This window comes from Oncorhynchus keta, chromosome 7 (genome assembly GCF_023373465.1).
Source record: "Oncorhynchus keta strain PuntledgeMale-10-30-2019 chromosome 7, Oket_V2, whole genome shotgun sequence".
Lineage (NCBI taxonomy): Eukaryota > Metazoa > Chordata > Actinopteri > Salmoniformes > Salmonidae > Oncorhynchus > Oncorhynchus keta.
Window position 1 is genome coordinate 49266928 of NC_068427.1, and position 22190 is coordinate 49289117.

At 47.2% G+C, this 22190-nt stretch overlaps 1 protein-coding gene across 1 annotated transcript in view; it reads right to left on the minus strand.

The window, feature by feature from the left end:
* Positions 1-17535: 17535 nt before the first annotated feature.
* The window catches only part of LOC118386420 (speckle-type POZ protein-like A), an 87367-nt gene continuing 82712 nt past the window's right edge, over positions 17536-22190 (minus strand). The window contains exons 11-13 of the mRNA XM_052523145.1: positions 20132-20274; positions 19991-20044; positions 17536-19082 (exon numbers count right to left, since the gene is read on the minus strand). Coding sequence (XP_052379105.1) covers positions 18938-19082; positions 19991-20044; positions 20132-20274 — 342 coding nt within the window. The 3' untranslated portion in view covers positions 17536-18937. The remainder of the gene's footprint in view (positions 19083-19990; positions 20045-20131; positions 20275-22190) is intronic.

Sequence of the window (22190 nt, forward strand, 5' to 3'; positions counted from 1 at the left end):
GGACTGGATGGTGTTGAGAGATAGATGGGAGGGGTTGAATGGAGCTGAAGGGACTGGATGGTGTTTTTTTTTTTCCATTTCATTTCACCTTTATTTAACCAGGTAGGCTAGTTGAGAACAAGTTCTCATTTGCAACTGCGACCTGGCCAAGATAAAGCATAGCAGTGTGAACAGACAACACAGAGTTACACATGGAGTAAACAATTAGCAAGTCAATAACACAGTAGAAAAAAATGGGCAGTCTATATACAATGTGTGCAAAAGGCATGAGGAGGTAGGCGAATAATACAATTTTGCAGATTAACACTGGAGTGATAAATGATCAGATGGGCATGTACAGGTAGAGATATTGGTGTGCAAAAGAGCAGAAAAATAGATGGGAGGGGTTGAATGGAGCTGAAGGGTGGGACTGGATGATGTTGAGAGATAGATGGGAGGGGTTGAATGGAGCTGAAGGGTGGGATTGGATGGTGTTGAGAGATAGATGGGAGGGGTTGAATGGAGCTGAAGGGTGGGACTGGATGATGTTGAGAGATAGATGGGAGGGGTTGAATGGAGCTGAAGGGTGGGACTGGATGGTGTTGAGAGATAGACGGGAGGGGTTGAATGGAGCTGAAGGGTGGGACTGGATGGTGTTGAGAGAGATGGGAGGGGTTGAATGGAGCTGAAGGGTGGGACTGGATGGTGTTGAGAGATAGATGGGAGGGGTTGAATGGAGCTGAAGGGACTGGATGGTGTTGAGAGATAGATGGGAGGGGTTGAATGGAGCTGAAGGGTGGGACTGGATGATGTTGAGAGATAGATGGGAGGGGTTGAATGGAGCTGAAGGGACTGGATGGTGTTGAGAGATAGATGGGAGGGGTTGAATGGAGCTGAAGGGTGGGACTGGATGGTGTTGAGAGATAGATGGGAGGGGTTGAATGGAGCTGAAGGGTGGGACTGGATGGTGTTGAGAGATAGATGGGAGGGTTGAATGGAGCTGAAGGGTGGGACTGGATGGTGTTGAGAGATAGATGGGAGGGGTTGAATGGAGCTGAAGGGTGGGACTGGATGGTGTTGAGAGATAGATGGGAGGGGTTGAATGGAGCTGAAGGGTGGGACTGGATGATGTTGAGAGATAGATGGGAGGGGTTGAATGGAGCTGAAGGGTGGGACTGGATGGTGTTGAGAGATAGATGGGAGGGGTTGAATGGAGCTGAAGGGACTGGATGATGTTGAGAGATAGATGGGAGGGGTTGAATGGAGCTGAAGGGACTGGATGGTGTTGAGAGATAGATGGGAGGGGTTGAATGGAGCTGAAGGGTGGGACTGGATGATGTTGAGAGATAGATGGGAGGGGTTGAATGGAGCTGAAGGGTGGGACTGGATGGTGTTGAGAGATAGATGGGAGGGGTTGAATGGAGCTGAAGGGTGGGACTGGATGATGTTGAGAGATAGATGGGAGGGGTTGAATGGAGCTGAAGGGACTGGATGGTGTTGAGAGATAGATGGGAGGGGTTGAATGGAGCTGAAGGGTGGGACTGGATGGTGTTGAGAGATAGATGGGAGGGGTTGAATGGAGCTGAAGGGTGGGACTGGATGGTGTTGAGAGATAGATGGGAGGGGTTGAATGGAGCTGAAGGGTGGGACTGGATGGTGTTGAGAGATAGATGGGAGAGGTTGAATGGAGCTGAAGGGTGGGACTGGATGGTGTTGAGAGATAGATGGGAGGGGTTGAATGGAGCTGAAGGGTGGGACTGGATGGTGTTGAGAGATAGATGGGAGGGTTGAATGGAGCTGCAGGGTGGGACTGGATGGTGTTGAGAGGTAGATGGGAGAAGTTGAATGGAGCTGCAGGGTGGGACCCAATTTGTAAGTCGCTCTGGATAAGAGTGTCTGCTAAATGACTTAAATGTAAATGTAAATGTAAATGGACTAATAACAAGATAACCAATGTAAAACATACAGGATCTGTAAAATGTATATAGGTTCAGAAGTTTCGTGAAATAACACAGTTACAAATAGAAATCAAACTGGATGGACATCAGAAATAGAGGAAGGACTAAAAACAAACAAAATATAAATATTGTAAAATAGATTGTGTCTGTAAAATGTGTAAAGGATGTTTAATCTGAAGGAAGAAGCCTAAAGTGTTTTTTAGTTTACTCCAATTGGGGGAAGGGTGGTAGGGTTTGGGGAATAATAAAGGTATATTCTAAAAAGGCATGTAATGTCCTTATAGGTATGTGTATGTACAGTGGGTAGAACAAGTTTTTGATACACTTTCGATTTTGCAGGTTTTCCTACTTACAAAGCATGTAGAGGTCTGTAATCATTTATCATAGGTACACTTCAACTGTGAGCGATGGAATCTAAAACAAAAATCCAGATAATCACATTGTATGATTTTTAAGTAATTAATTTGCATTTTATTGCATGACATAAGTATTTGATACATCAGAAAAGCATAACTTAATATTTGGTACAGAAACATTTGTTTGCAATTACAGAGATCATACGTTTCCTGTAGATCTTGACCAGGTTTGCACATACTGCAGCAGGGATTTTGGCCCACTCCTCCATGCAGACCTTCTCCAGATCCTTCAGGTTTCGGGGCTGTCGCTGGGCAATACGGACTTTCAGCTCCCTCCAAAGATTTTCTATTGGGTTCAGGTTTGGAGACTGGCTAGGCCACTCCAGGATCTTGAGATGCTTCTTACGGAGCCACTCTTTAGTTGCCCTGGCTTTGTGTTTTGGGTCATTGTCATGCTGGAAGACCCAGCCACGACCATCCATCCTCTCCTCAATACAGTGCAGTCGTCCTGTCCCCTTTGCAGAAAAGCATCCCCAAAGAATGATGTTTCCACCTCCATGCTTCACGGTTGGGATGGTGTTCCTGGGGTTGTACTCATCCTTCTTCTTCCTCCAAACACAACGAGTGGAGTTTAGACCAAAAAGCTCTATTTTTGTCTCATCAGACCACATGACCTTCTCCATTCCTCATCTGGATCATCCAGATGGTCATTGGCAAACTTCAGACAGGCCTGGACATGCACTGGCTTGAGCAGGGGACCTTGCGTGCGCTGCAGGATTTTAATCCATGATGGCGTAGTGTGTTACTAATGGTTTTCTTTGAGACTGTGGTCCCAGCTCTCTTCAGGTCATTGACCAGGTCCTGCCGTGTAGTTCTGGGCTGATCCCTCACCTTCCTCATGATCATTGATGCCCCACGAGATGAGATCTTGCATGGAGCCCCAGACCGAGGGTGATTGACCATCATCTTGAACTTCTTCCATTTTCTAATAATTGCGCCAACGGTTGTTGCCTTCTCACCAAGCTGCTTGCCTATTGTCCTGTAGCCCATCCCAGCCTTGTGCAGGTCTACAATTGTATTCCTGATGTCCTTACACAGCGCTCTGGTCTTGGCCATTGTGGAGAGGTTGGAGTCTGTTTGATTGAGTGTGTGGACAGGTGTCTTTTATACAGGTAACGAGTTCAAACCGGTGCAGTTAATACAGGTAATGAGTGGAGAACAGGAGGGCTTCTTAAAGAAAAAACTAACAGGTCTGTGAGACCTGGAAATCTTACTGGTTGGTAGGTGATCAAATACTTATGTCATGCAATAAAATGCAAATGAATTACTTAAAAATCATACAATGTGATTTTCTGGATTTCTGTTTTAGATTCAGTCTCTCACAGTTGAAGTGTACCTATGATAAATGATTACAGACCTCTACATGCTTTGTAAGTAGGAAAAATCTGCAGTGTATTTAATTGTTATTTATTTAACCTTTATTTAACCAGGTAGGCAAGTTGAGAACAAGTTCAAAGTATCAAGTATCAAATACTTGTTCTCCCCACTGTATATATGTGTGTATGTATGCATATGTGTATGTATATATATTTACCAAAAAAAAAAAAAAAAAGATATGGGGATGATGAAATGATGCAGACAATTACATTGATGAAAGCAACAATCCTCCCGCAATATTAAGCTTATCCACAAAAAACACACTAGAGCCAACACCCTGCGTAGCCAACACCCTGCGCAGCCAACACCCTGCACAGCCAACACCCTGCGCAGCCAACACCCTGCGCAGCCAACACCCTGCGCAGCCAACACACCACAGCCAACACACCACAGCCAAAAATGTGAGGTTGAGAGGCAAAGTGTTCCAGTTAAAACCGAAGATGAGAGGTTGAGGCATGGAGAGTATTAATACCAAGATCACAGCAGGGGGTTCCTGGGAGCTGTGGAGAGAACAGAGGAGAGAGAACAGTGGAGAAGAGAACTGAGGAGGGAACCGAGGCGAGAACAGAGGGATAGAGTAGTGGAGAGAAAAGCCAAGGAGAGGGGCGTTCTTGGAGCATCGTGGAGTCTCACCGCAGAGAAAAATGTAGTTGAAACACTAGCCAGCCTCCACAATGTTCACTTGAATTAGCATGATTCAGGGTCTAGAGCATATGAAAGTCTAACTTCTCAGGTGTTTCCCAGCAGAGGCCCTCAGGCAGCACACTGTTCTCATCATTCGCTCCAGGTATAAAGACAGAAACGTCTTGATGGCCACACCGCTGTTCATTGAAGATGTGGAATTTCTAAACATTGTTTCCTGAGCAAATCTAGTCAGGGTAAGAAGCTTTAATCATAGAAAACACCAGACATAGACTGTCAATACACACCATCTTTCCTGTGACAGATCAATGAAGCCAAGGTCCACCAGGGACCTATAGAGTTCTATAACTATAACCCATTCATATTAGTTGCACATTCCATATTTGTAATCAACTCAGAATGTTCTGCTGTACTCAGTGTCTCAAGTACAGTAGCATACCACCCTGCATCACCAGCAGCATACCACCCTGCATCACCAGCAGCATACCACTCTGCATCACCAGCATACCACCCTGCATCACCAGCAGCATACCACCCTGCATCACCAGCAGCATACCACCCTCATCACCAGCAGCATACCACCCTGCATCACCAGCAGCATACCACCCTGCATCACCAGCAGCATACCACCCTGCATCACCAGCAGCATACCACCCTGCATCACCAGCAGCATACCACCCTGCATCACCAGCAGCATACCACCCCTGCATCACCAGCAGCATACCACCCTGCATCACCAGTAGCATACCAGCAGCATACCACCCTGCATCACCAGCAGCATACCACCCTGCATCACCAGCAGCATACCACCCTGCATCACCAGCAGCATACCACCCTGCATCACCAGCAGCATACCACCCTGCATCACCAGCAGCATACCACCCTGCATCACCAGCAGCATACCACCCTGCATCACCAGCAGCATACCACCCTGCATCACCAGCAGCATACCACCCTGCATCACCAGCAGCATCCACCCAGCATACCAGCCCTGCATCACCAGCAGCATACCACCCTGCATCACCAGCAGCATACCACCCTGCATCACCAGCAGCATACCACCCTGCATCACCAGCAGCATACCACCACCCTGCATCACCAGCAGCATACCACCCTGCATCACCAGCAGCATACCACCCTGCATCACCAGCAGCATACCACCCTGCATCACCAGTAGCATACCACCCTGCATCACCAGCAGCATACCACCCTGCATCACCAGCAGCATACCACCCTGCATCACCAGCAGCATACCACCCTGCATCACCAGCAGCATACCACCCTGCATCACCAGCAGCATACCACCCTGCATCACCAGCAGCATACCACCCTGCATCACCAGCAGCATACCACCCTGCATCACCAGCAGCATACCACCCTGCATCACCAGCAGCATACCACCCTGCATCACCAGCAGCATACCACCCTGCATCACCAGTAGCATCACCAGCAGCATACCACCCTGCATCACCAGCAGCATACCACCCTGCATCACCAGCAGCATACCACCCTGCATCACCAGTAGCATACCACCCTGCATCACCAGCAGCATACCACGCTGCATCACCAGCAGCATACCACCCTGCATCACCAGCAGCATACCACCCTGCATCACCAGCAGCATACCACCCTGCATCACCAGCAGCATACCACCCTGCATCACCAGCAGCATACCACCCTGCATCACCAGCAGCATACCACCCCTGCATCACCAGCAGCATACCACCCTGCATCACCAGCAGCATACCACCCTTCTGCATCACCCAGCATACCACCCTGCATCACCAGCAGCATACCACCCTGCATCCCACTGTTGACTTGCTTCTGAAGCTAAGCAGGATTGGTCTTGGTCAGTCCCTGGATGGGAGACCAGATGCTGCTGGAAGTGAAAAAAAGTTTTAAAAATGTAATTCCCCAATGCAGTGATTAGGGACATTGCCCTGTGTAGGGTGTCGTCTTTCAGAGGGGATGTTAAACAGGTGTCCTGACTCTCTGTGGACACTAAATATCGATTGGCACTTATCGTAAGAGGAGAGATGTTAACCCTGGTGTCCTGGCTAAATTCCCAATCTGTCCCTCATACCATCATGGCCACCTAACCATTTACAATTGGCTCATTCATCCCCCTCCTCTCCCCTGTAACTATTCCCCAGGTTGTTGCTGTAAATGAGAACGTGTTCTCAGTCAACGTACCAGGCTAAATGACGAAATCAATACTGAATTTAATCAAATGCTTTTGAAAGTTGAAGTGCTGTAACCATGATGGATATTATGCTAATTATGGAAAGGAATAAGTACAACAAACTATACTGACCAAAAATAGAAACACACATTCAACAATTTCAAAGATTTTACAGATCATAGAAGGAAATCAGTCAATTGAAAAATTCATTAGGCTCTAATTTATGGATTTCACATGACTGGGCAGGAACGCACCCATGGGAGGGCAGAGGTCCATCCACTGGGGAGCCGGGCCCAGCCAATCAGAATTAGCTCTGTTGGACATGACTGGGCAGGAACGCACCCATGGGAGGGCAGAGGTCCATCCACTGGGGAGCCGGGCCCAGCCAATCAGAATTAGCTCTGTTGGACATGACTGGGCAGGAACGCACCCATGGGAGGGCATAGGTCCATCCACTGGGGAGCCGGGCCCAGCCAATCAGAATTAGCTCTGTTGGACATGACTGGGCAGGAACGCACCCATGGGAGGGCATAGGTCCATCCACTGGGGAGCCGGGCCCAGCCAATCAGAATTAGCTCTGTTGGACATGACTGGGCAGGTCACCCATGGGAGGGCAGAGGTCCATCCACTGGGGAGCCGGGCCCAGCCAATCAGAATTAGCTCTGTTGGACATGACTGGGCAGGAACGCACCCATGGGAGGGCAGAGGTCCATCCACTGGGGAGCGGGCCCAGCCAATCAGAATTAGCTCTGTTGGACATGACTGGGCAGGAACGCACCCATGGGAGGGCATAGGTCCATCCACTGGGGAGCCGGGCCCAGCCAATCAGAATTAGCTCTGACACATCTGGACATGACTGCAGTCATCTAAGGCGTTGTGTATTTATTACGGATCCCTACTTTATAAGCTGCAGGTAAGCAGCTACCTCTTCCAGAAAAATTAAGGCAGTTTATACAATTTTAAAAACATTATAGTACATTGACTGTGTGCCCGCAGGCCCCAACCCACCACTATCAGTGTCTAAACTCAGCAAACAAAGAAACGTACTCTCACTGTAAACTGCGTTTATTTTCAGCAAACTTAACATGTGTTAATATTTGTATGAACATAACAAGTACCATGTACCTGTCTCGCAGGTGTGATGTTCGGATGTACCGATCCTGTGCAGGTGTTGTTACACGTGGTCTGACACAGCTGTCCATCCTGTAGCGTCTCACAGTACGGACATTGCAATTACAATTGCCCTGGACACATCTGCAGTCCTCATGCCTACTTGCAGCATGCCTAAGGCATGTTCACGCAGATGAGCAGGGACCCTGTCGTTTTTAGTCAGTAGAAAGGCCTCTTTACTGTCCTAAATGTTCATAACTGTGACCATAATTGCCTACCATCTGTAAGCGTCTTATAATGACCGTTCCACAGGTGCATGTTAATTAATTGTTTATGGTTCATTGAACAAGCAGGGAAACAGTGTCTAAACCCTTTACAACAAGCAGGGAAACAGTGTCTAAACCCTTTACAACAAGCAGGGAAACAGTGTCTAAACCCTTTACAACAAGCAGGGAAACAGTGTCTAAACCCTTTACAACAAGCAGGGAAACAGTGTCTAAACCCTTTACAACAAGCAGGGAAACAGTGTCTAAACCCTTTACAACAAGCAGGGAAACAGTGTCTAAACCCTTTACAACAAGCAGGGAAACAGTGTCTAAACCCTTTACAACAAGCAGGGAAACAGTGTCTAAACCCTTTACAACAAGCAGGGAAACAGTGTCTAAACCCTTTACAACAAGCAGGGAAACAGTGTCTAAACCCTTTACAACAAGCAGGGAAACAGTGTCTAAACCCTTTACAACAAGCAGGGAAACAGTGTCTAAACCCTTTACAACAAGCAGGGAAACAGTGTCTAAACCCTTTACAACAAGCAGGGAAACAGTGTCTAAACCCTTTACAACAAGCAGGGAAACAGTGTCTAAACCCTTTACAACAAGCAGGAAACAGTGTCTAAACCCTTTACAACAAGCAGGAAACAGTGTCTAAACCCTTTACAACAAGCAGGAAACAGTGTCTAAACCCTTTACAACAAGCAGGGAAACAGTGTCTAAACCCTTTACAACAAGCAGGGAAACAGTGTCTAAACCCTTTACAACAAGCAGGGAAACAGTGTCTAAACCCTTTACAACAAGCAGGGAAACAGTGTCTAAACCCTTTACAACAAGCATGGAAACAGTGTCTAAACCCTTTACAACAAGCAGGGAAACAGTGTCTAAACCCTTTACAACAAGCAGGGAAACAGTGTCTAAACCCTTTACAACAAGCAGGGAAACAGTGTCTAAACCCTTTACAACAAGCAGGGAAACAGTGTCTAAACCCTTTACAACAAGCAGGGAAACAGTGTCTAAACCCTTTACAACAAGCAGGGAAACAGTGTCTAAACCCTTTACAACAAGCAGGGAAACAGTGTCTAAACCTTTACAATGAAGATCTTTGAAGTTATTTGGATTCTTTTGAAAGACAGGGTCCTGAAAAAGGGCTATTTCTTTTTTGCTGAGCTTATATATAGTGCTATCGTGTTTGTTGCTCCACAGTCCCCGCTGTTCCATAAGATGTTTTTTAAAAATCTAATTTTACTGCTGCATCAGTTACTTGATGTGGAATAGAGTTCCATGTAGTCATGGTTTCATGTGGTACTGTGCGCCTCCCATAGTCTGTTCTGGACTTGGGGACTGAAGAGACCTCTGGTGGTATGTCTTGTGGGGTATGCATAGGTGTCCGAGCTGTGTGCCAGTAGGTTAGACAGACAGCTCGGTGCATTCAACATGTCAATACCTCTCATAAATACAAGTAGTGATGAAGTCAATCTCTCCTCCACTTTGAGCCAGGAGAGATTGACATGCATATTTGCTCTCTGTGTACATCCAAGGGCCAGTCGTGCTGCCCTGTTCTGAACCAATTGCAAAGTCCGTTTTTGTGGCACCTGACCACAGGACTGAACAGTAGTCCAGGTGGGACAAAACTAGGGCCTGTCGGACCTGCCTTGTTGATAGTGCTGTTAAGAATGTAGAAACTAGGGCCTGTCGGACCTGCCTTGTTGATAGTGCTGTTAAGAATGTAGAAACTAGGGACTGTAGGACCTGCCTTGTTAGTAGTGCGGTCTAGAAGGCAGAGCAGCGCCTTATCATGGACAGACTTCTCCCCATCTTAGCTACTGTTGTATCAATATGTTTTGACCATTTATTTCACTTTTATTTAACCAGGTAGGCCAGTTGAGAACAAGTTCTCATCTACAACTGCGACCTGGCCAAGATAAAGCAAAGCAGTGCGACTCAAAAACACAGTTACACATGTACAGTCAATAACAAAAGAAAAATCTATGTCGGGAGGCGGGCAATAAATAGGCCCTAGAGGTGAAAATAATTACAATTTAGCATTAATACTGGAGTGATAGATGTGCAGATATTTCCCCATTCTCATCGACGGGTCTGTAGTGGAGCAGGTCCAAACACAAAGACAGTTGTGAAGAGGCACGACAACACCTATTCCCCCTCAGGAAACTAAAAGATTTGGCATGGGTCCTGAGATGCTGCAACATCGAGAGCACACAATACAGATGAACTCAATTCTGCCTTCTAAATACCAGCTGAAAGCAAATTCTGACAGAATAGACCTCACTGTATTCTTGAGACATTTGTCATGACATTTTGTCATCCCAACATGATAATACTCACTCAACTTCAAAAGCTGTTCCTTTGTAAACTGCAGAAGTAACTCTTCAAAAGGAGAACGGACAAAATCCTCAATAGACGCCATAATGCCACAACCAAAATGAACAGATTAGTAGCCCAAACTTTGAACTGCCCTAATGAGCACATCGACTACATAACAAGTACATAGCTGACTTAACAGTGCAAAAACAGATCAGTGTATCACTTGAGTTTCCCCAAATCCTATTGTTTACCCTAGTCTTCGGTAGCTATTGATGCACTAGAACCCGCTGGCACGAAGAAGGAACCAGCTTGCAGGTAACCAACCCACGGATGTGCCCCCCCAGACAGCTGCTCTGACCGCTATCACCACACAAAAGTAATAAACAACGTACTCCCTGCAGGAACTCAACGCTATATCTAACAGGAGGAAAGACCATAGCTCTGGGCAATGAGTTGTGTCTGCCTCAAATGCTATATCTAACAGGAGGAAAGACCATAGCTCTGGGCAATGAGTTGTGTCTCTGCCTCAAACTCTATATCTAACAGGAGGAAAGACCATAGCTCTGGGCAATGAGTTGTGTCTGCCTCAAACACTATATCTAACAGGAGGAAAGACCATAGCTCTGGGCAATGAGTTGTGTCTGCCTCAAACGTTATATCTAACAGGAGGAAAGACCATAGCTCTGGACAATGAGTTGTGTCTGCCTCAAACTCTATATCTAACAGGAGGAAAGACCATAGCTCTGGGCAATGAGTTGTGTCTGCCTCAAAATCTATATCTAACAGGAGGAAAGACCATAGCTCTGGGCAATGAGTTGTGTCTGCCTCAAACTCTATATCTAACAGGAGGAAAGACCATAGCTCTGGGCAATGAGTTGTGTCTCTGCCTCAAACTCTATATCTAACAGGAGGAAAGACCATAGCTCTGGGCAATGAGTTGTGTCTGCCTCAAACTCTATATCTAACAGGAGGAAAGACCATAGCTCTGGGCAATGAGTTGTGTCTGCCTCAAACACTATATCTAACAGGAGGAAAGACCATAGCTCTGGGCAATGAGTTGTGTCTGCCTCAAACACTATATCTAACAGGAGGAAAGACCATAGCTCTGGGCAATGAGTTGTGTCTGCCTCAAACGCTATATCTAACAGGAGGAAAGACCATAGCTCTGGGCAATGAGTTGTGTCTGCCTCAAACGCTATATCTAACAGGAGGAAAGACCATAGCTCTGGACAATGAGTTGTGTCTGCCTCAAACGCTATATCTAACAGGAGGAAAGACCATAGCTCTGGGCAATGAGTTGTGTCTCTGCCTCAAACTCTATATCTAACAGGAGGAAAGACCATAGCTCTGGGCAATGAGTTGTGTCTGACTCAAACTCTATATCTAACAGGAGGAAAGACCATAGCTCTGGGCAATGAGTTTGTGTCTGCCTCAAACTCTATATCTAACAGGAGGAAAGACCATAGCTCTGGGCAATGAGTTGTGTCTGCCTCAAACTCTATATCTAACAGGAGGAAAGACCATAGCTCTGGGCAATGAGTTGTGTCTGCCTCAAACGCTATATCTAACAGGAGGAAAGACCATAGCTCTGGGCAATGAGTTGTGTCTGCCTCAAACACTATATCTAACAGGAGGAAAGACCATAGCTCTGGGCAATGAGTTGTGTCTGCCTCAAACACTATATCTAACAGGAGGAAAGACCATAGCTCTGGGCAATGAGTTGTGTCTCTGCCTCAAACTCTATATCTAACAGGAGGAAAGACCATAGCTCTGGGCAATGAGTTGTGTCTGCCTCAAACGCTATATCTAACAGGAGGAAAGACCATAGCTCTGGGCAATGAGTTGTGTCTGACTCAAACGCTATATCTAACAGGAGGAAAGACCATAGCTCTGGGCAATGAGTTGTGTCTCTGCCTCAAACTCTATATCTAACAGGAGGAAAGACCATAGCTCTGGGCAATGAGTTGTGTCTGCCTCAAACGCTATATCTAACAGGAGGAAAGACCATAGCTCTGGGCAATGAGTTGTGTCTGCCTCAAACGCTATATCTAACAGGAGGAAAGACCATAGCTCTGGGCAATGAGTTGTGTCTGCCTCAAACACTATATCTAACAGGAGGAAAGACCATAGCTCTGGGCAATGAGTTGTGTCTCTGCCTCAAACTCTATATCTAACAGGAGGAAAGACCATAGCTCTGGGCAATGAGTTGTGTCTGCCTCAAATGCTATATCTAACAGGAGGAAAGACCATAGCTCTGGGCAATGAGTTGTGTCTGACTCAAACACTATATCTAACATGAGGAAAGACCATAGCTCTGGGCAATGAGTTGTGTCTGCCTCAAACACTATATCTAACAGGAGGAAAGACCATAGCTCTGGGCAATGAGTTGTGTCTGCCTCAAACTCTATATCTAACAGGAGGAAAGACCATAGCTCTGGGCAATGAGTTGTGTCTGACTCAAACTCTATATCTAACAGGAGGAAAGACCATAGCTCTGGGCAATGACAAACACTATATCTAACAGGAGGAAAGACCATAGCTCTGGGCAATGAGTTGTGTCTGCCTCAAACACTATATCTAACAGGAGGAAAGACCATAGCTCTGGGCAATGAGTTGTGTCTGCCTCAAACACTATATCTAACAGGAGGAAAGACCATAGCTCTGGGCAATGAGTTGTGTCTGCCTCAAACACTATATCTAACAGGAGGAAAGACCATAGCTCTGGGCAATGAGTTGTGTCTGCCTGCTATATCTAACAGGAGGAAAGACCATAGCTCTGGGCAATGAGTTGTGTCTCTGCCTCAAACTCTATATCTAACAGGAGGAAAGACCATAGCTCTGGGCAATGAGTTGTGTCTGCCTCAAATGCTATATCTAACAGGAGGAAAGTAGCTCTGGGATGAGTTGTGTCTGACTCAAACACTATATCTAACAGGAGGAAAGACCATAGCTCTGGGCAATGAGTTGTGTCTGCCTCAAACACTATATCTAACAGGAGGAAAGACCATAGCTCTGGGCAATGAGTTGTGTCTCTGCCTCAAACTCTATATCTAACAGGAGGAAAGACCATAGCTCTGGGCAATGAGTTGTGTCTGCCTCAAATGCTATATCTAACAGGAGGAAAGACCATAGCTCTGGGCAATGAGTTGTGTCTGACTCAAACACTATATCTAACAGGAGGAAAGACCATAGCTCTGGGCAATGAGTTGTGTCTGCCTCAAACACTATATCTAACAGGAAAAGACCATAGCTCTGGGCAATGAGTTGTGTCTGCCTCAAACTCTATATCTAACAGGAGGAAAGACCATAGCTCTGGGCAATGAGTTGTGTCTCTGCCTCAAACTCTATATCTAACAGGAGGAAAGACCATAGCTCTGGGCAATGAGTTGTGTCTGCCTCAAACTCTATATCTAACAGGAGGAAAGACCATAGCTCTGGGCAATGAGTTGTGTCTGCCTCAAAACACTATATCTAACAGGAGGAAAGACCATAGCTCTGGGCAATGAGTTGTGTCTGGAAAACTATATCTAACAGGAGGAAAGACCATAGCTCTGGGCAATGAGTTGTGGCATATCTGAGCTCTGGGCAATGAGTTGGTCTGCCTCAAACACTATATCTAACAGGAGGAAAGACCATAGCTCTGGGCAATGAGTTGTGTCTCTGCCTCAAACTATATCTAACAGGAGGAAAGACCATATCAAATGCTATATCTAACAGGAGGAAAGACCATAGCTCTGGGCAATGAGTTGTGTCTGACTCAAACACTATATCTAACAGGAGGAAAGACCATAGCTCTGGGCAATGAGTTGTGTCTGCCTCAAACACTATATCTAACAGGAGGAAAGACCATAGCTCTGGGCAATGAGTTGTGTCTGCCTCAAATGCTATATCTAACAGGGAGGAAAGACCTTTGGGCAATGAGTTGTGTCTGACTCAAACTCTATATCTAACAGGAGGAAAGACCATAGCTCTGGGCATGAGTTGATGACCTCAAACACTATATCTAACAGGAGGAAAGACCATAGCTCCAATGATCTGACTCAAACACTATATCTAACAGGAGGAAAGACACAGCTCTGGGCATGAGTTGTGTCTGACTCAAACACTATATCTAACAGGAGGAAAGACCATAGCTCTGGGCAATGAGTTGTAGGCCCAAACGCTATATCTAACAGGAGGAAAGACCATAGCTCTGGACAATGAGTTGTGTCTGCCTCAAACGCTATATCTAACAGGAGGAAAGACCATAGCTCTGGGCAATGAGTTGTGTCTCAAACGCTATATCTAACAGGAGGAAAGACCATAGCTCGGCAATGAGTTGTGTCTGCCTCAAACACTGATCTAACAGGAGGGAGTCAGCTCTGGGTCTGAGTTTGGCCTCCACTATTCTAACAGGAGGAAAGAATGCTCTGGGCAATTATTGTCTGACTCAAACACTATATCTAAAGGAAAATAAAAATTGGCAATGAGTCCTGTCTTCACAATCTAACAGGAGGGTCCAGCTCTGGGCAATGAGTTTATCTTCAAACACGTTTGATGGAACATTATGCTCTGGGCGTTGAGTTGTGGGATCAACTTCTCACTGAACCACACCTTTAAAGATGACCCAACAGGGAACAGGACTTTGTGTTAGACAGGAAAAGAAATGTCATCTTCTCTCCACCGATGCACCAAAGTCTGGAGATGTATCTACTACTAAGGAAGGCCACTGTTTCAACACAATATCGCATACAAATGGATAATTACAATAGCAGAACTAAGCAATCCACTTGATCCACAGAGTCAGCAATTATGTAAAAATTACATATGCTAGTAGGATAATGTCAAAATAGCCAAGGCAAGAATGCTGGTTTGTCACGTGGCTCATGGTGACAAACAGGGGAAGTTATAACAAAATATTTAGTTAAATAACACATAAAACTACAAAGGAAAACATCTGTGAATGTTAGGCTGAGGGGTGTGATGGAGATGAAGGTGTGTTAAAGGTGCACCTAATCAAACCAATCAACCAGATCACAAAACGGTGCTTGTAGAGAGAGGGAAGCACAGATACATAACCTAGTTGATCACAAACCCAGGTGTAATTGTCACCTTGATGACAACAGCTCCACCTGTCCCCAATCTGCAAATAAAAACACAGAGGAGGCAGGGACGTTCTGACCTGCCTCTGAAGATATTGTAGGACCAGGCTCCCAGTGGACCTGCGGGTCTAGGCGTCACTGAAGTACCTGGTTCGAATCTAGGCTGTACATCCGGCCGTGATTGGGAGAACTGAGTTTGGCCATCATTGTAAAGAAGAATGTGTTATTAACTGACTTGCCTCATTAAATAAAATAAAAATTGTCCACAGTCCTGACAACTCCTTGGTCCAGTATGACCTTTTATCTTTACGTTTGATGGAACATTATGCTTCGTTTAGTGGGGATAGATGAACCACACTTTAAAGATGACTTTGTGTTGGGCAAGTTGTAAAGAAGAGATGAGTCTGGAGATGTATCTACTACTAAGGAGGCCACTGTTTCTCCAGTAACCAAGATAATTATCTTTTTCAGGAGCAAAGATGGATTCATGCTGCTGCAGTGTTAACACTGGGATGCTGGTTTGACGTGGCTCATGGAGCCCATATTCTATTAGTTAAATACACATTTAGCAGTAACATCTTGATGTTAGCTATGGATGAGGACTCACAGGTGTGAAGACCCAGTAACCGTTTAGGAGAAGCACAGATACATAAAGGGACCAATTAAACAACACAATGTAACTCCGAGACCGTGGAGACTGCTGCCTGCAACAGCCAGGCAGACCAATAGGACACATCATAGAACAGCACAGATATAACAGCCAACACTTGACCCGTGATGAATGAATGGCAGGTCAATAAAGATGCATCTTGACCCACACACATCATGAGTTAATGCAGGCATTCTCTCAGACAACAATCTTTTTCCAACATTGCAACAGAACACAGAACGACATGTGACCCACCAATACACACATCATGGCTGTACGACCAACATGTGACCCACCAATACACACATCATGGCTGTACGACCAACATGTGACCCACCAATACACACATCATGGCTGTACGACCAACATGTGACCCACCAATACACACATCATGGCTGTACGACCAACGTGAACCATTCATGCAGGTTCAGATCAGGAAAAGTTTCTTCCATTGATGAATTTAATCATTTGAGGTCCTGACTGCTTAGAATGTGAAGCTGGCCTGACCCCTGACCCCTATAACAAAGACAGTAATAATGGACAGTGATACTCAGCACCCTGTACACGTCCAAGACTGTTGGAGCCTAGTTTGCACTGAGACTGGACTCAATTAATTAAAATCCTTTACAGATACTTGTAGATAATTGCAGAAAAAAATACAGGACCATGCATTAGTCTTTCCCACGTTTATCTTTTGCCAAGCACAATAGATTAAGAATATACCATGAGCGTACAAAACATTAGGAACACCTTCCTAATATTGAGTTGCAACCCCCTTTTGCCCTCAGAACAGCCCCAATTCTTCAGGGCATGCTCTAGAAGGTGTTGAAAGAGTTCCTCACTGATGCTGACTCCAATGCTTTCCACAGTTGTGTGAAGTTGGCTCGATGTCCTTTTTGGGTGGTGGACTATTCTTGATACACACAGGGAACTGTTGAGTGTGAAAAACCCGGCAGCGTTGCAGTTCTTGACACACTCAAACGGGTGCACCTGGCTACCATACCCCGTTCAAAGGCACTTAAATCTCTTGTCTTGCCCACTCACCCTCTGAATGGCACGCATACATAATGTCATGTCTCAAGGCTTATAAATCCTTATTTACCATGCCCCCCTTCATCTACACTGATTGAAGTGGATTTAACAAGTAACATCAATAAGGGATCATAGCTTTCACCTGGATTCACCTGGTCAGTCTATGTCATGGAAAGAGAAAGTGTTCCTAATGTTTTGTACACTCCGTGTATAAATATTTGCATGTTGGTAGTAGTATGGAAACCTAAATCTCTTGAAGTTGAATCTATAGATTGCTCTTTGCATAAGTCTCCCATCATCCAATGGGAGACTGTTTGGGGAAAGAGCCTTTCCTATTCGTCCAATACTTTTTCTAGTGTAGAGGCAGAGACTATCGACATGTTCAAGTCTTCCATACAATAATAACAGCATCAACACAGTCTGTTAACTCCAGGAAACAGTCATTTACATAGAAATGGTGCCATCAATATGGGGCATACTCATCTTTTAAAAAGTGTAAAGAATTGACTTTGCACTGAAAGTGTTCACGATTTTTAATGTCTAGTCACAAAATGGGCTTAACATTACAAATATATAATATTTCCCATGAATCAAACGCTTAACACGTCCCTATAGAACTCCATATCAAAATTACTATGGGAACTAGTGCAATCTGGAGGCAGCCTGGTCTGTGGGACGGGGCAGCCTGGTCTGTGGGACAGGGCAGCCTGGTCTGTGGGACGGGGCAGCCTGGTCTGTGGGACGGGGCAGCCTGGTCTGTGGGACGGGGCAGCCTGGTCTGTGGGACGGGGCAGCCTGGTCTGTGGGACGGGGCAGCCTGGTCTGTGGGACGGGGCAGCCTGGTCTGTGGGACGGGGCAGCCTGGTCTGTGGGACGGGGCAGGTACAGAGTCAAATAGAGAGAACACAGTGGATCAGCTCCAATGGCAGATAGATTAAGGCCGTTTGAAATTACAGAAAAATAGCGACAAAACTTGAGGACCAAAACGAAACGTTACTTTCTACCACTTGGAGTCAGTCTCCCATGCTACCAGCCCTGTTCAGATAGAAACCAATAGGATGAGACGGACAGTCTATGAGGGGACTGGGGGGATCTCTTCTTCATAGTCCTGTGTCCCCATGGTGTCTCAGCTCAGTCTGGATCAGAGGGCTGCCTCAGCTCTCAGTCTGGATCAGAGGGCTGCCTCAGCTCTCAGTCTGGATCAGAGGGCTGCCTCAACTCTCAGTCTGGATTAGAGGGCTGCCTCAACTCTCAGTCTGGATTAGAGGGCTGCCTCAACTCTCAGTCTGGATCAGTGGGCTGGATCAGTGGGCTGCCTCAGCTCTCTGTCTGGATCAGTGGGCTGCCTCAGCTCTCAGTCTGGATCAGAGGGCTGCCTCAGCTCTCTGTCTGGATAAGTGGGCTGCCTCAGCCCTCTGTCTGGATCAGTGGGCTGCCTCAGCTCTCAGTCTGGATCAGAGGGCTGCCTCAGCTCTCAGTCTGGATCAGAGGGCTGCCTCAGCTCTCAGTCTGGATCAGAGGGCTGCCTCAGCTCTCAGTCTGGATCAGAGGGCTGCCTCAGCTCTCAGTCTGGATCAGAGGGCTGCCTCAGCTCTCAGTCTGGATCAGAGGGCTGCCTCAACTCTCAGTCTGGATCAGAGGGCTGCCTCAGCTCTCAGTCTGGATTAGAGGGCTGCCTCAGCTCTCTGTCTGGATCAGTGGGCTGGATCAGTGGGCTGGATCAGTAGGCTGCCTCAGCTCTCAGTCTGAATCAGAGGGCTGCCTCAGCTCTCAGTCTGGATCAGAGGGCTGCCTCAGCTCTCTGTCTGGATAAGTGGGCTGCCTCAGCCCTCTGTCTGGATCAGTGGGCTGCCTCAGCTCTCTGTCTGGATCAGTGGGCTGCCTCAGCTCTCTGTCTGGATCAGAGGGCTGTAGCAGTCAGGACTGTTTTAGGCGTTTCCTCGGCAGGCCGAAGGGCGGGCACTGTGCCGATGCCAAGGCTCTGAAGGCCTCGGCCACTAAGTGAGGGTGGGACTGGATCATTGACTTCCAGCCTGCCGTCTCCATTATGTCCGTGGCATGACTGCAATACAACCACACAGACAGGAAATTAACACAGAGACAATAAAAAACAATTTAGATGAATGGGGCTGTAATGATACCCCCCTCCCATCCAGGTAGTCTATTAATCTCCCCCAACCCCTGCCTGGCTCACTCTCTCTCCCCATTGCCTGGCTCACTCTCTCTCTCCCACCTGCCTGGCTCACTCTCTCCCCCCCTGCCTGGCTCACTCTCTCTCCCCATTGCCTGGCTCACTCTCTCTCCCCCCCCCTGCCTGGCTCACTCTCTCTCCCCCTGCCTGGTTCACTCTCTCTCCCCCTGCCTGGCTCACTCTCTCTCCCCCTGCCTGGCTCACTCTCTCTCCCCTTGCCTGGTTCACTCTCTCTCCCCCCCTGCCTGGCTCACTCTCTCTCCCCCTGCCTGGCTCACTCTCTCTCCCCTGCCTGGTTCTCTCTCTCCCCCTGCCTGGCTCACTCTCTCTCCCCCTGCCTGGCTCACTCTCTCCCCCTGCCTGGCTCACTCTCTCCCCCTGCCTGGCTCACTCCCCCCCTGCCTGGCTCACTCTCTCTCCCCCTGCCTGGTTCACTCTCTCTCCCCCCCTGCCTGGCTCACTCTCTCTCCCCCTGCCTGGCTCACTCTCTCTCCCCCTGCCTGGTTCACTCTCTCTCCCCACCTGCCTGGCTCACTCTCTCTCTCCCCCTGCCTGGCTCACTCTCTCTCCCCCTGCCTGGCTCACTCTCTCTCCCCCACCTGCCTGGCTCACTCTCTCTCCCCTCCTGCCTGGCTCACCCCCCCTGCCTGGCTCTGAGGCTATAACAATGAATTATCTTTGGAAGAGATAAGAGTTTGTTATTAAGCTGGTGTCATATATGCATGTATATCAGCTAGTTACATACTCCCCATTATTATTATGAGGTGTTGTGTCCATACCTGCTATTCCAGTTTTTCCCATCTTTACAGCCCAGCTGTCGGAGGACACTGCACCTACAGGAGATAACAGAGCAGCGCTGAGAGAAGGTAAACACGGCTGGCAGGAGGGATTCATCACTGGGTCTTTCTACAGATACTTGCCTGTTGATAAAATCTATGGCTTGTGCTTTGAGCTGCTCGGCACTGTGTAAGTCCGCCAGGATCAGGGTATCAGCCACGTTCTCCACAGAGAGGCTGGTGCACAGAGCCTCTTCACACATCACCTTTAAACGCTCCAAGGCATACTGGTGGAGAGAGAGGAGAGGGTTAGGGGTGGTTAGGAGTCAGTCTGAATAGAAGAATAACATATATATATACAAAACCCCCTGTATATAGTCTACACATTGACTCTGTACCGGTACCCCCTGTATATAGCCTCCACATTGACTCTGTACCGGTACCCCCTGTATATAGCCTCCACATTGACTCTGTACCGGTACCCCCTGTATATAGCCTCCACATTGACTCTGTACCGGTACCCCCTGTATATAGCCTCCACATTGACTCTGTACTGGTACTCCCTGTATATAGTCTCCCTGTATATAGCCTCCACATTGACTCTGTACTGGTACTCCCTGTATATAGTCTCCACATTGACTCTGTACCATTACCCCCTGTACCGGTACCCCCTGTATATAGTCTCCACATTGACTCTGTACCATTACCCCCTGTATATAGTCTCCACATTGACTCTGTACCAGTACCCCCTGTATATAGCCTCCACATTGACTCTTTACCAGTCCCCCCTGTATATAGTCTCCACATTGACTCTGTACCATTACCCCCTGTATATAGCCTCCACATTGACTCTTTACCAGTCCCCCCTGTATATAGTCTCCACATTGACTCTGTACCATTACCCCCTGTATATAGCCTCCACATTGACTCTGTACCGGTACCCCCTGTATATAGTCTCCACATTGACTCTGTACCATTACCCCCTGTATATAGTCTCCACATTGACTCTGTACCGGTACCCCCTGTATATAGTCTCCACATTGACTCTGTACTGGTAGCCCCTGTATATAGTCTCCACATTGACTCTGTACCGGTACCCCCTGTATATAGCCTCCACATTGACTCTGTACCAGTACCCCCTGTATATAGCCTCCACATTGACTCTGTACCGGTACCCCCTGTATATAGCCTCCACATTGACTCCGCCCGGTACCCCCTGTATATAGCCTCCACATTGACTCTGTACCGGTACCCCCTGTATATAGCCTCCACATTGACTCTGTACCAGTACCCCCTGTATATAGCCTCCACATTGACTCTGTACCGGTACCCCCTGTATATAGCCTCCACATTGACTCTGTACCGGTACCCCCTGTATATAGCCTCCACATTGACTCTGTACCGGTACCCCCTGTATATAGCCTCCACATTGACTCTGTACCGGTACTCCCTGTATATAGCCTCCACATTGACTCTGTACCGGTACCCCCTGTATATAGCCTCCACATTGACTCAGTACCGGTACACCCTGTATATAGCCTCCACATTGACTCAGTACCGGTACCCCCTGTATATAGCCTCCACATTGACTCTGTACCGGTACCCCCTGTATATAGCCTCCACATTGACTCAGTACCGGTACACCCTGTATATAGCCTCCACATTGACTCAGTACCGGTACCCCCTGTATATAGCCTCCACATTGACTCTGTACCGGTACCCCCTGTATATAACCTCCACATTGACTCTGTACCGGTACCCCCTGTATATAGTCTCCACATTGACTCTGTACCGGTACCCCCTGTATATAGCCTCCACATTGACTCTGTACCGGTACCCCCTGTATATAGTCTCCACATTGACTCTGTACCGGTACCCCCTGTATATAGCCTCCACATTGACTCTGTACTGGTACTCCCTGTATATAGCCTCCACATTGACTCTGTACCGGTACCCCCTGTATATAGCCTCCACATTGACTCTGTACCGGTACCCCCTGTATATAGCCTCCACATTGACTCTGTACCGGTACTCCCTGTATATAGCCTCCACATTGACTCTGTACTGGTACTCCCTGTATATAGCCTCCACATTGACTCTGTACCGGTACCCCCTGTATATAGTCTCCACATTGACTCTGTACTGGTACTCCCTGTATATAGCCTCCACATTGACTCTGTACCGTAATACCCTGTATATAGCC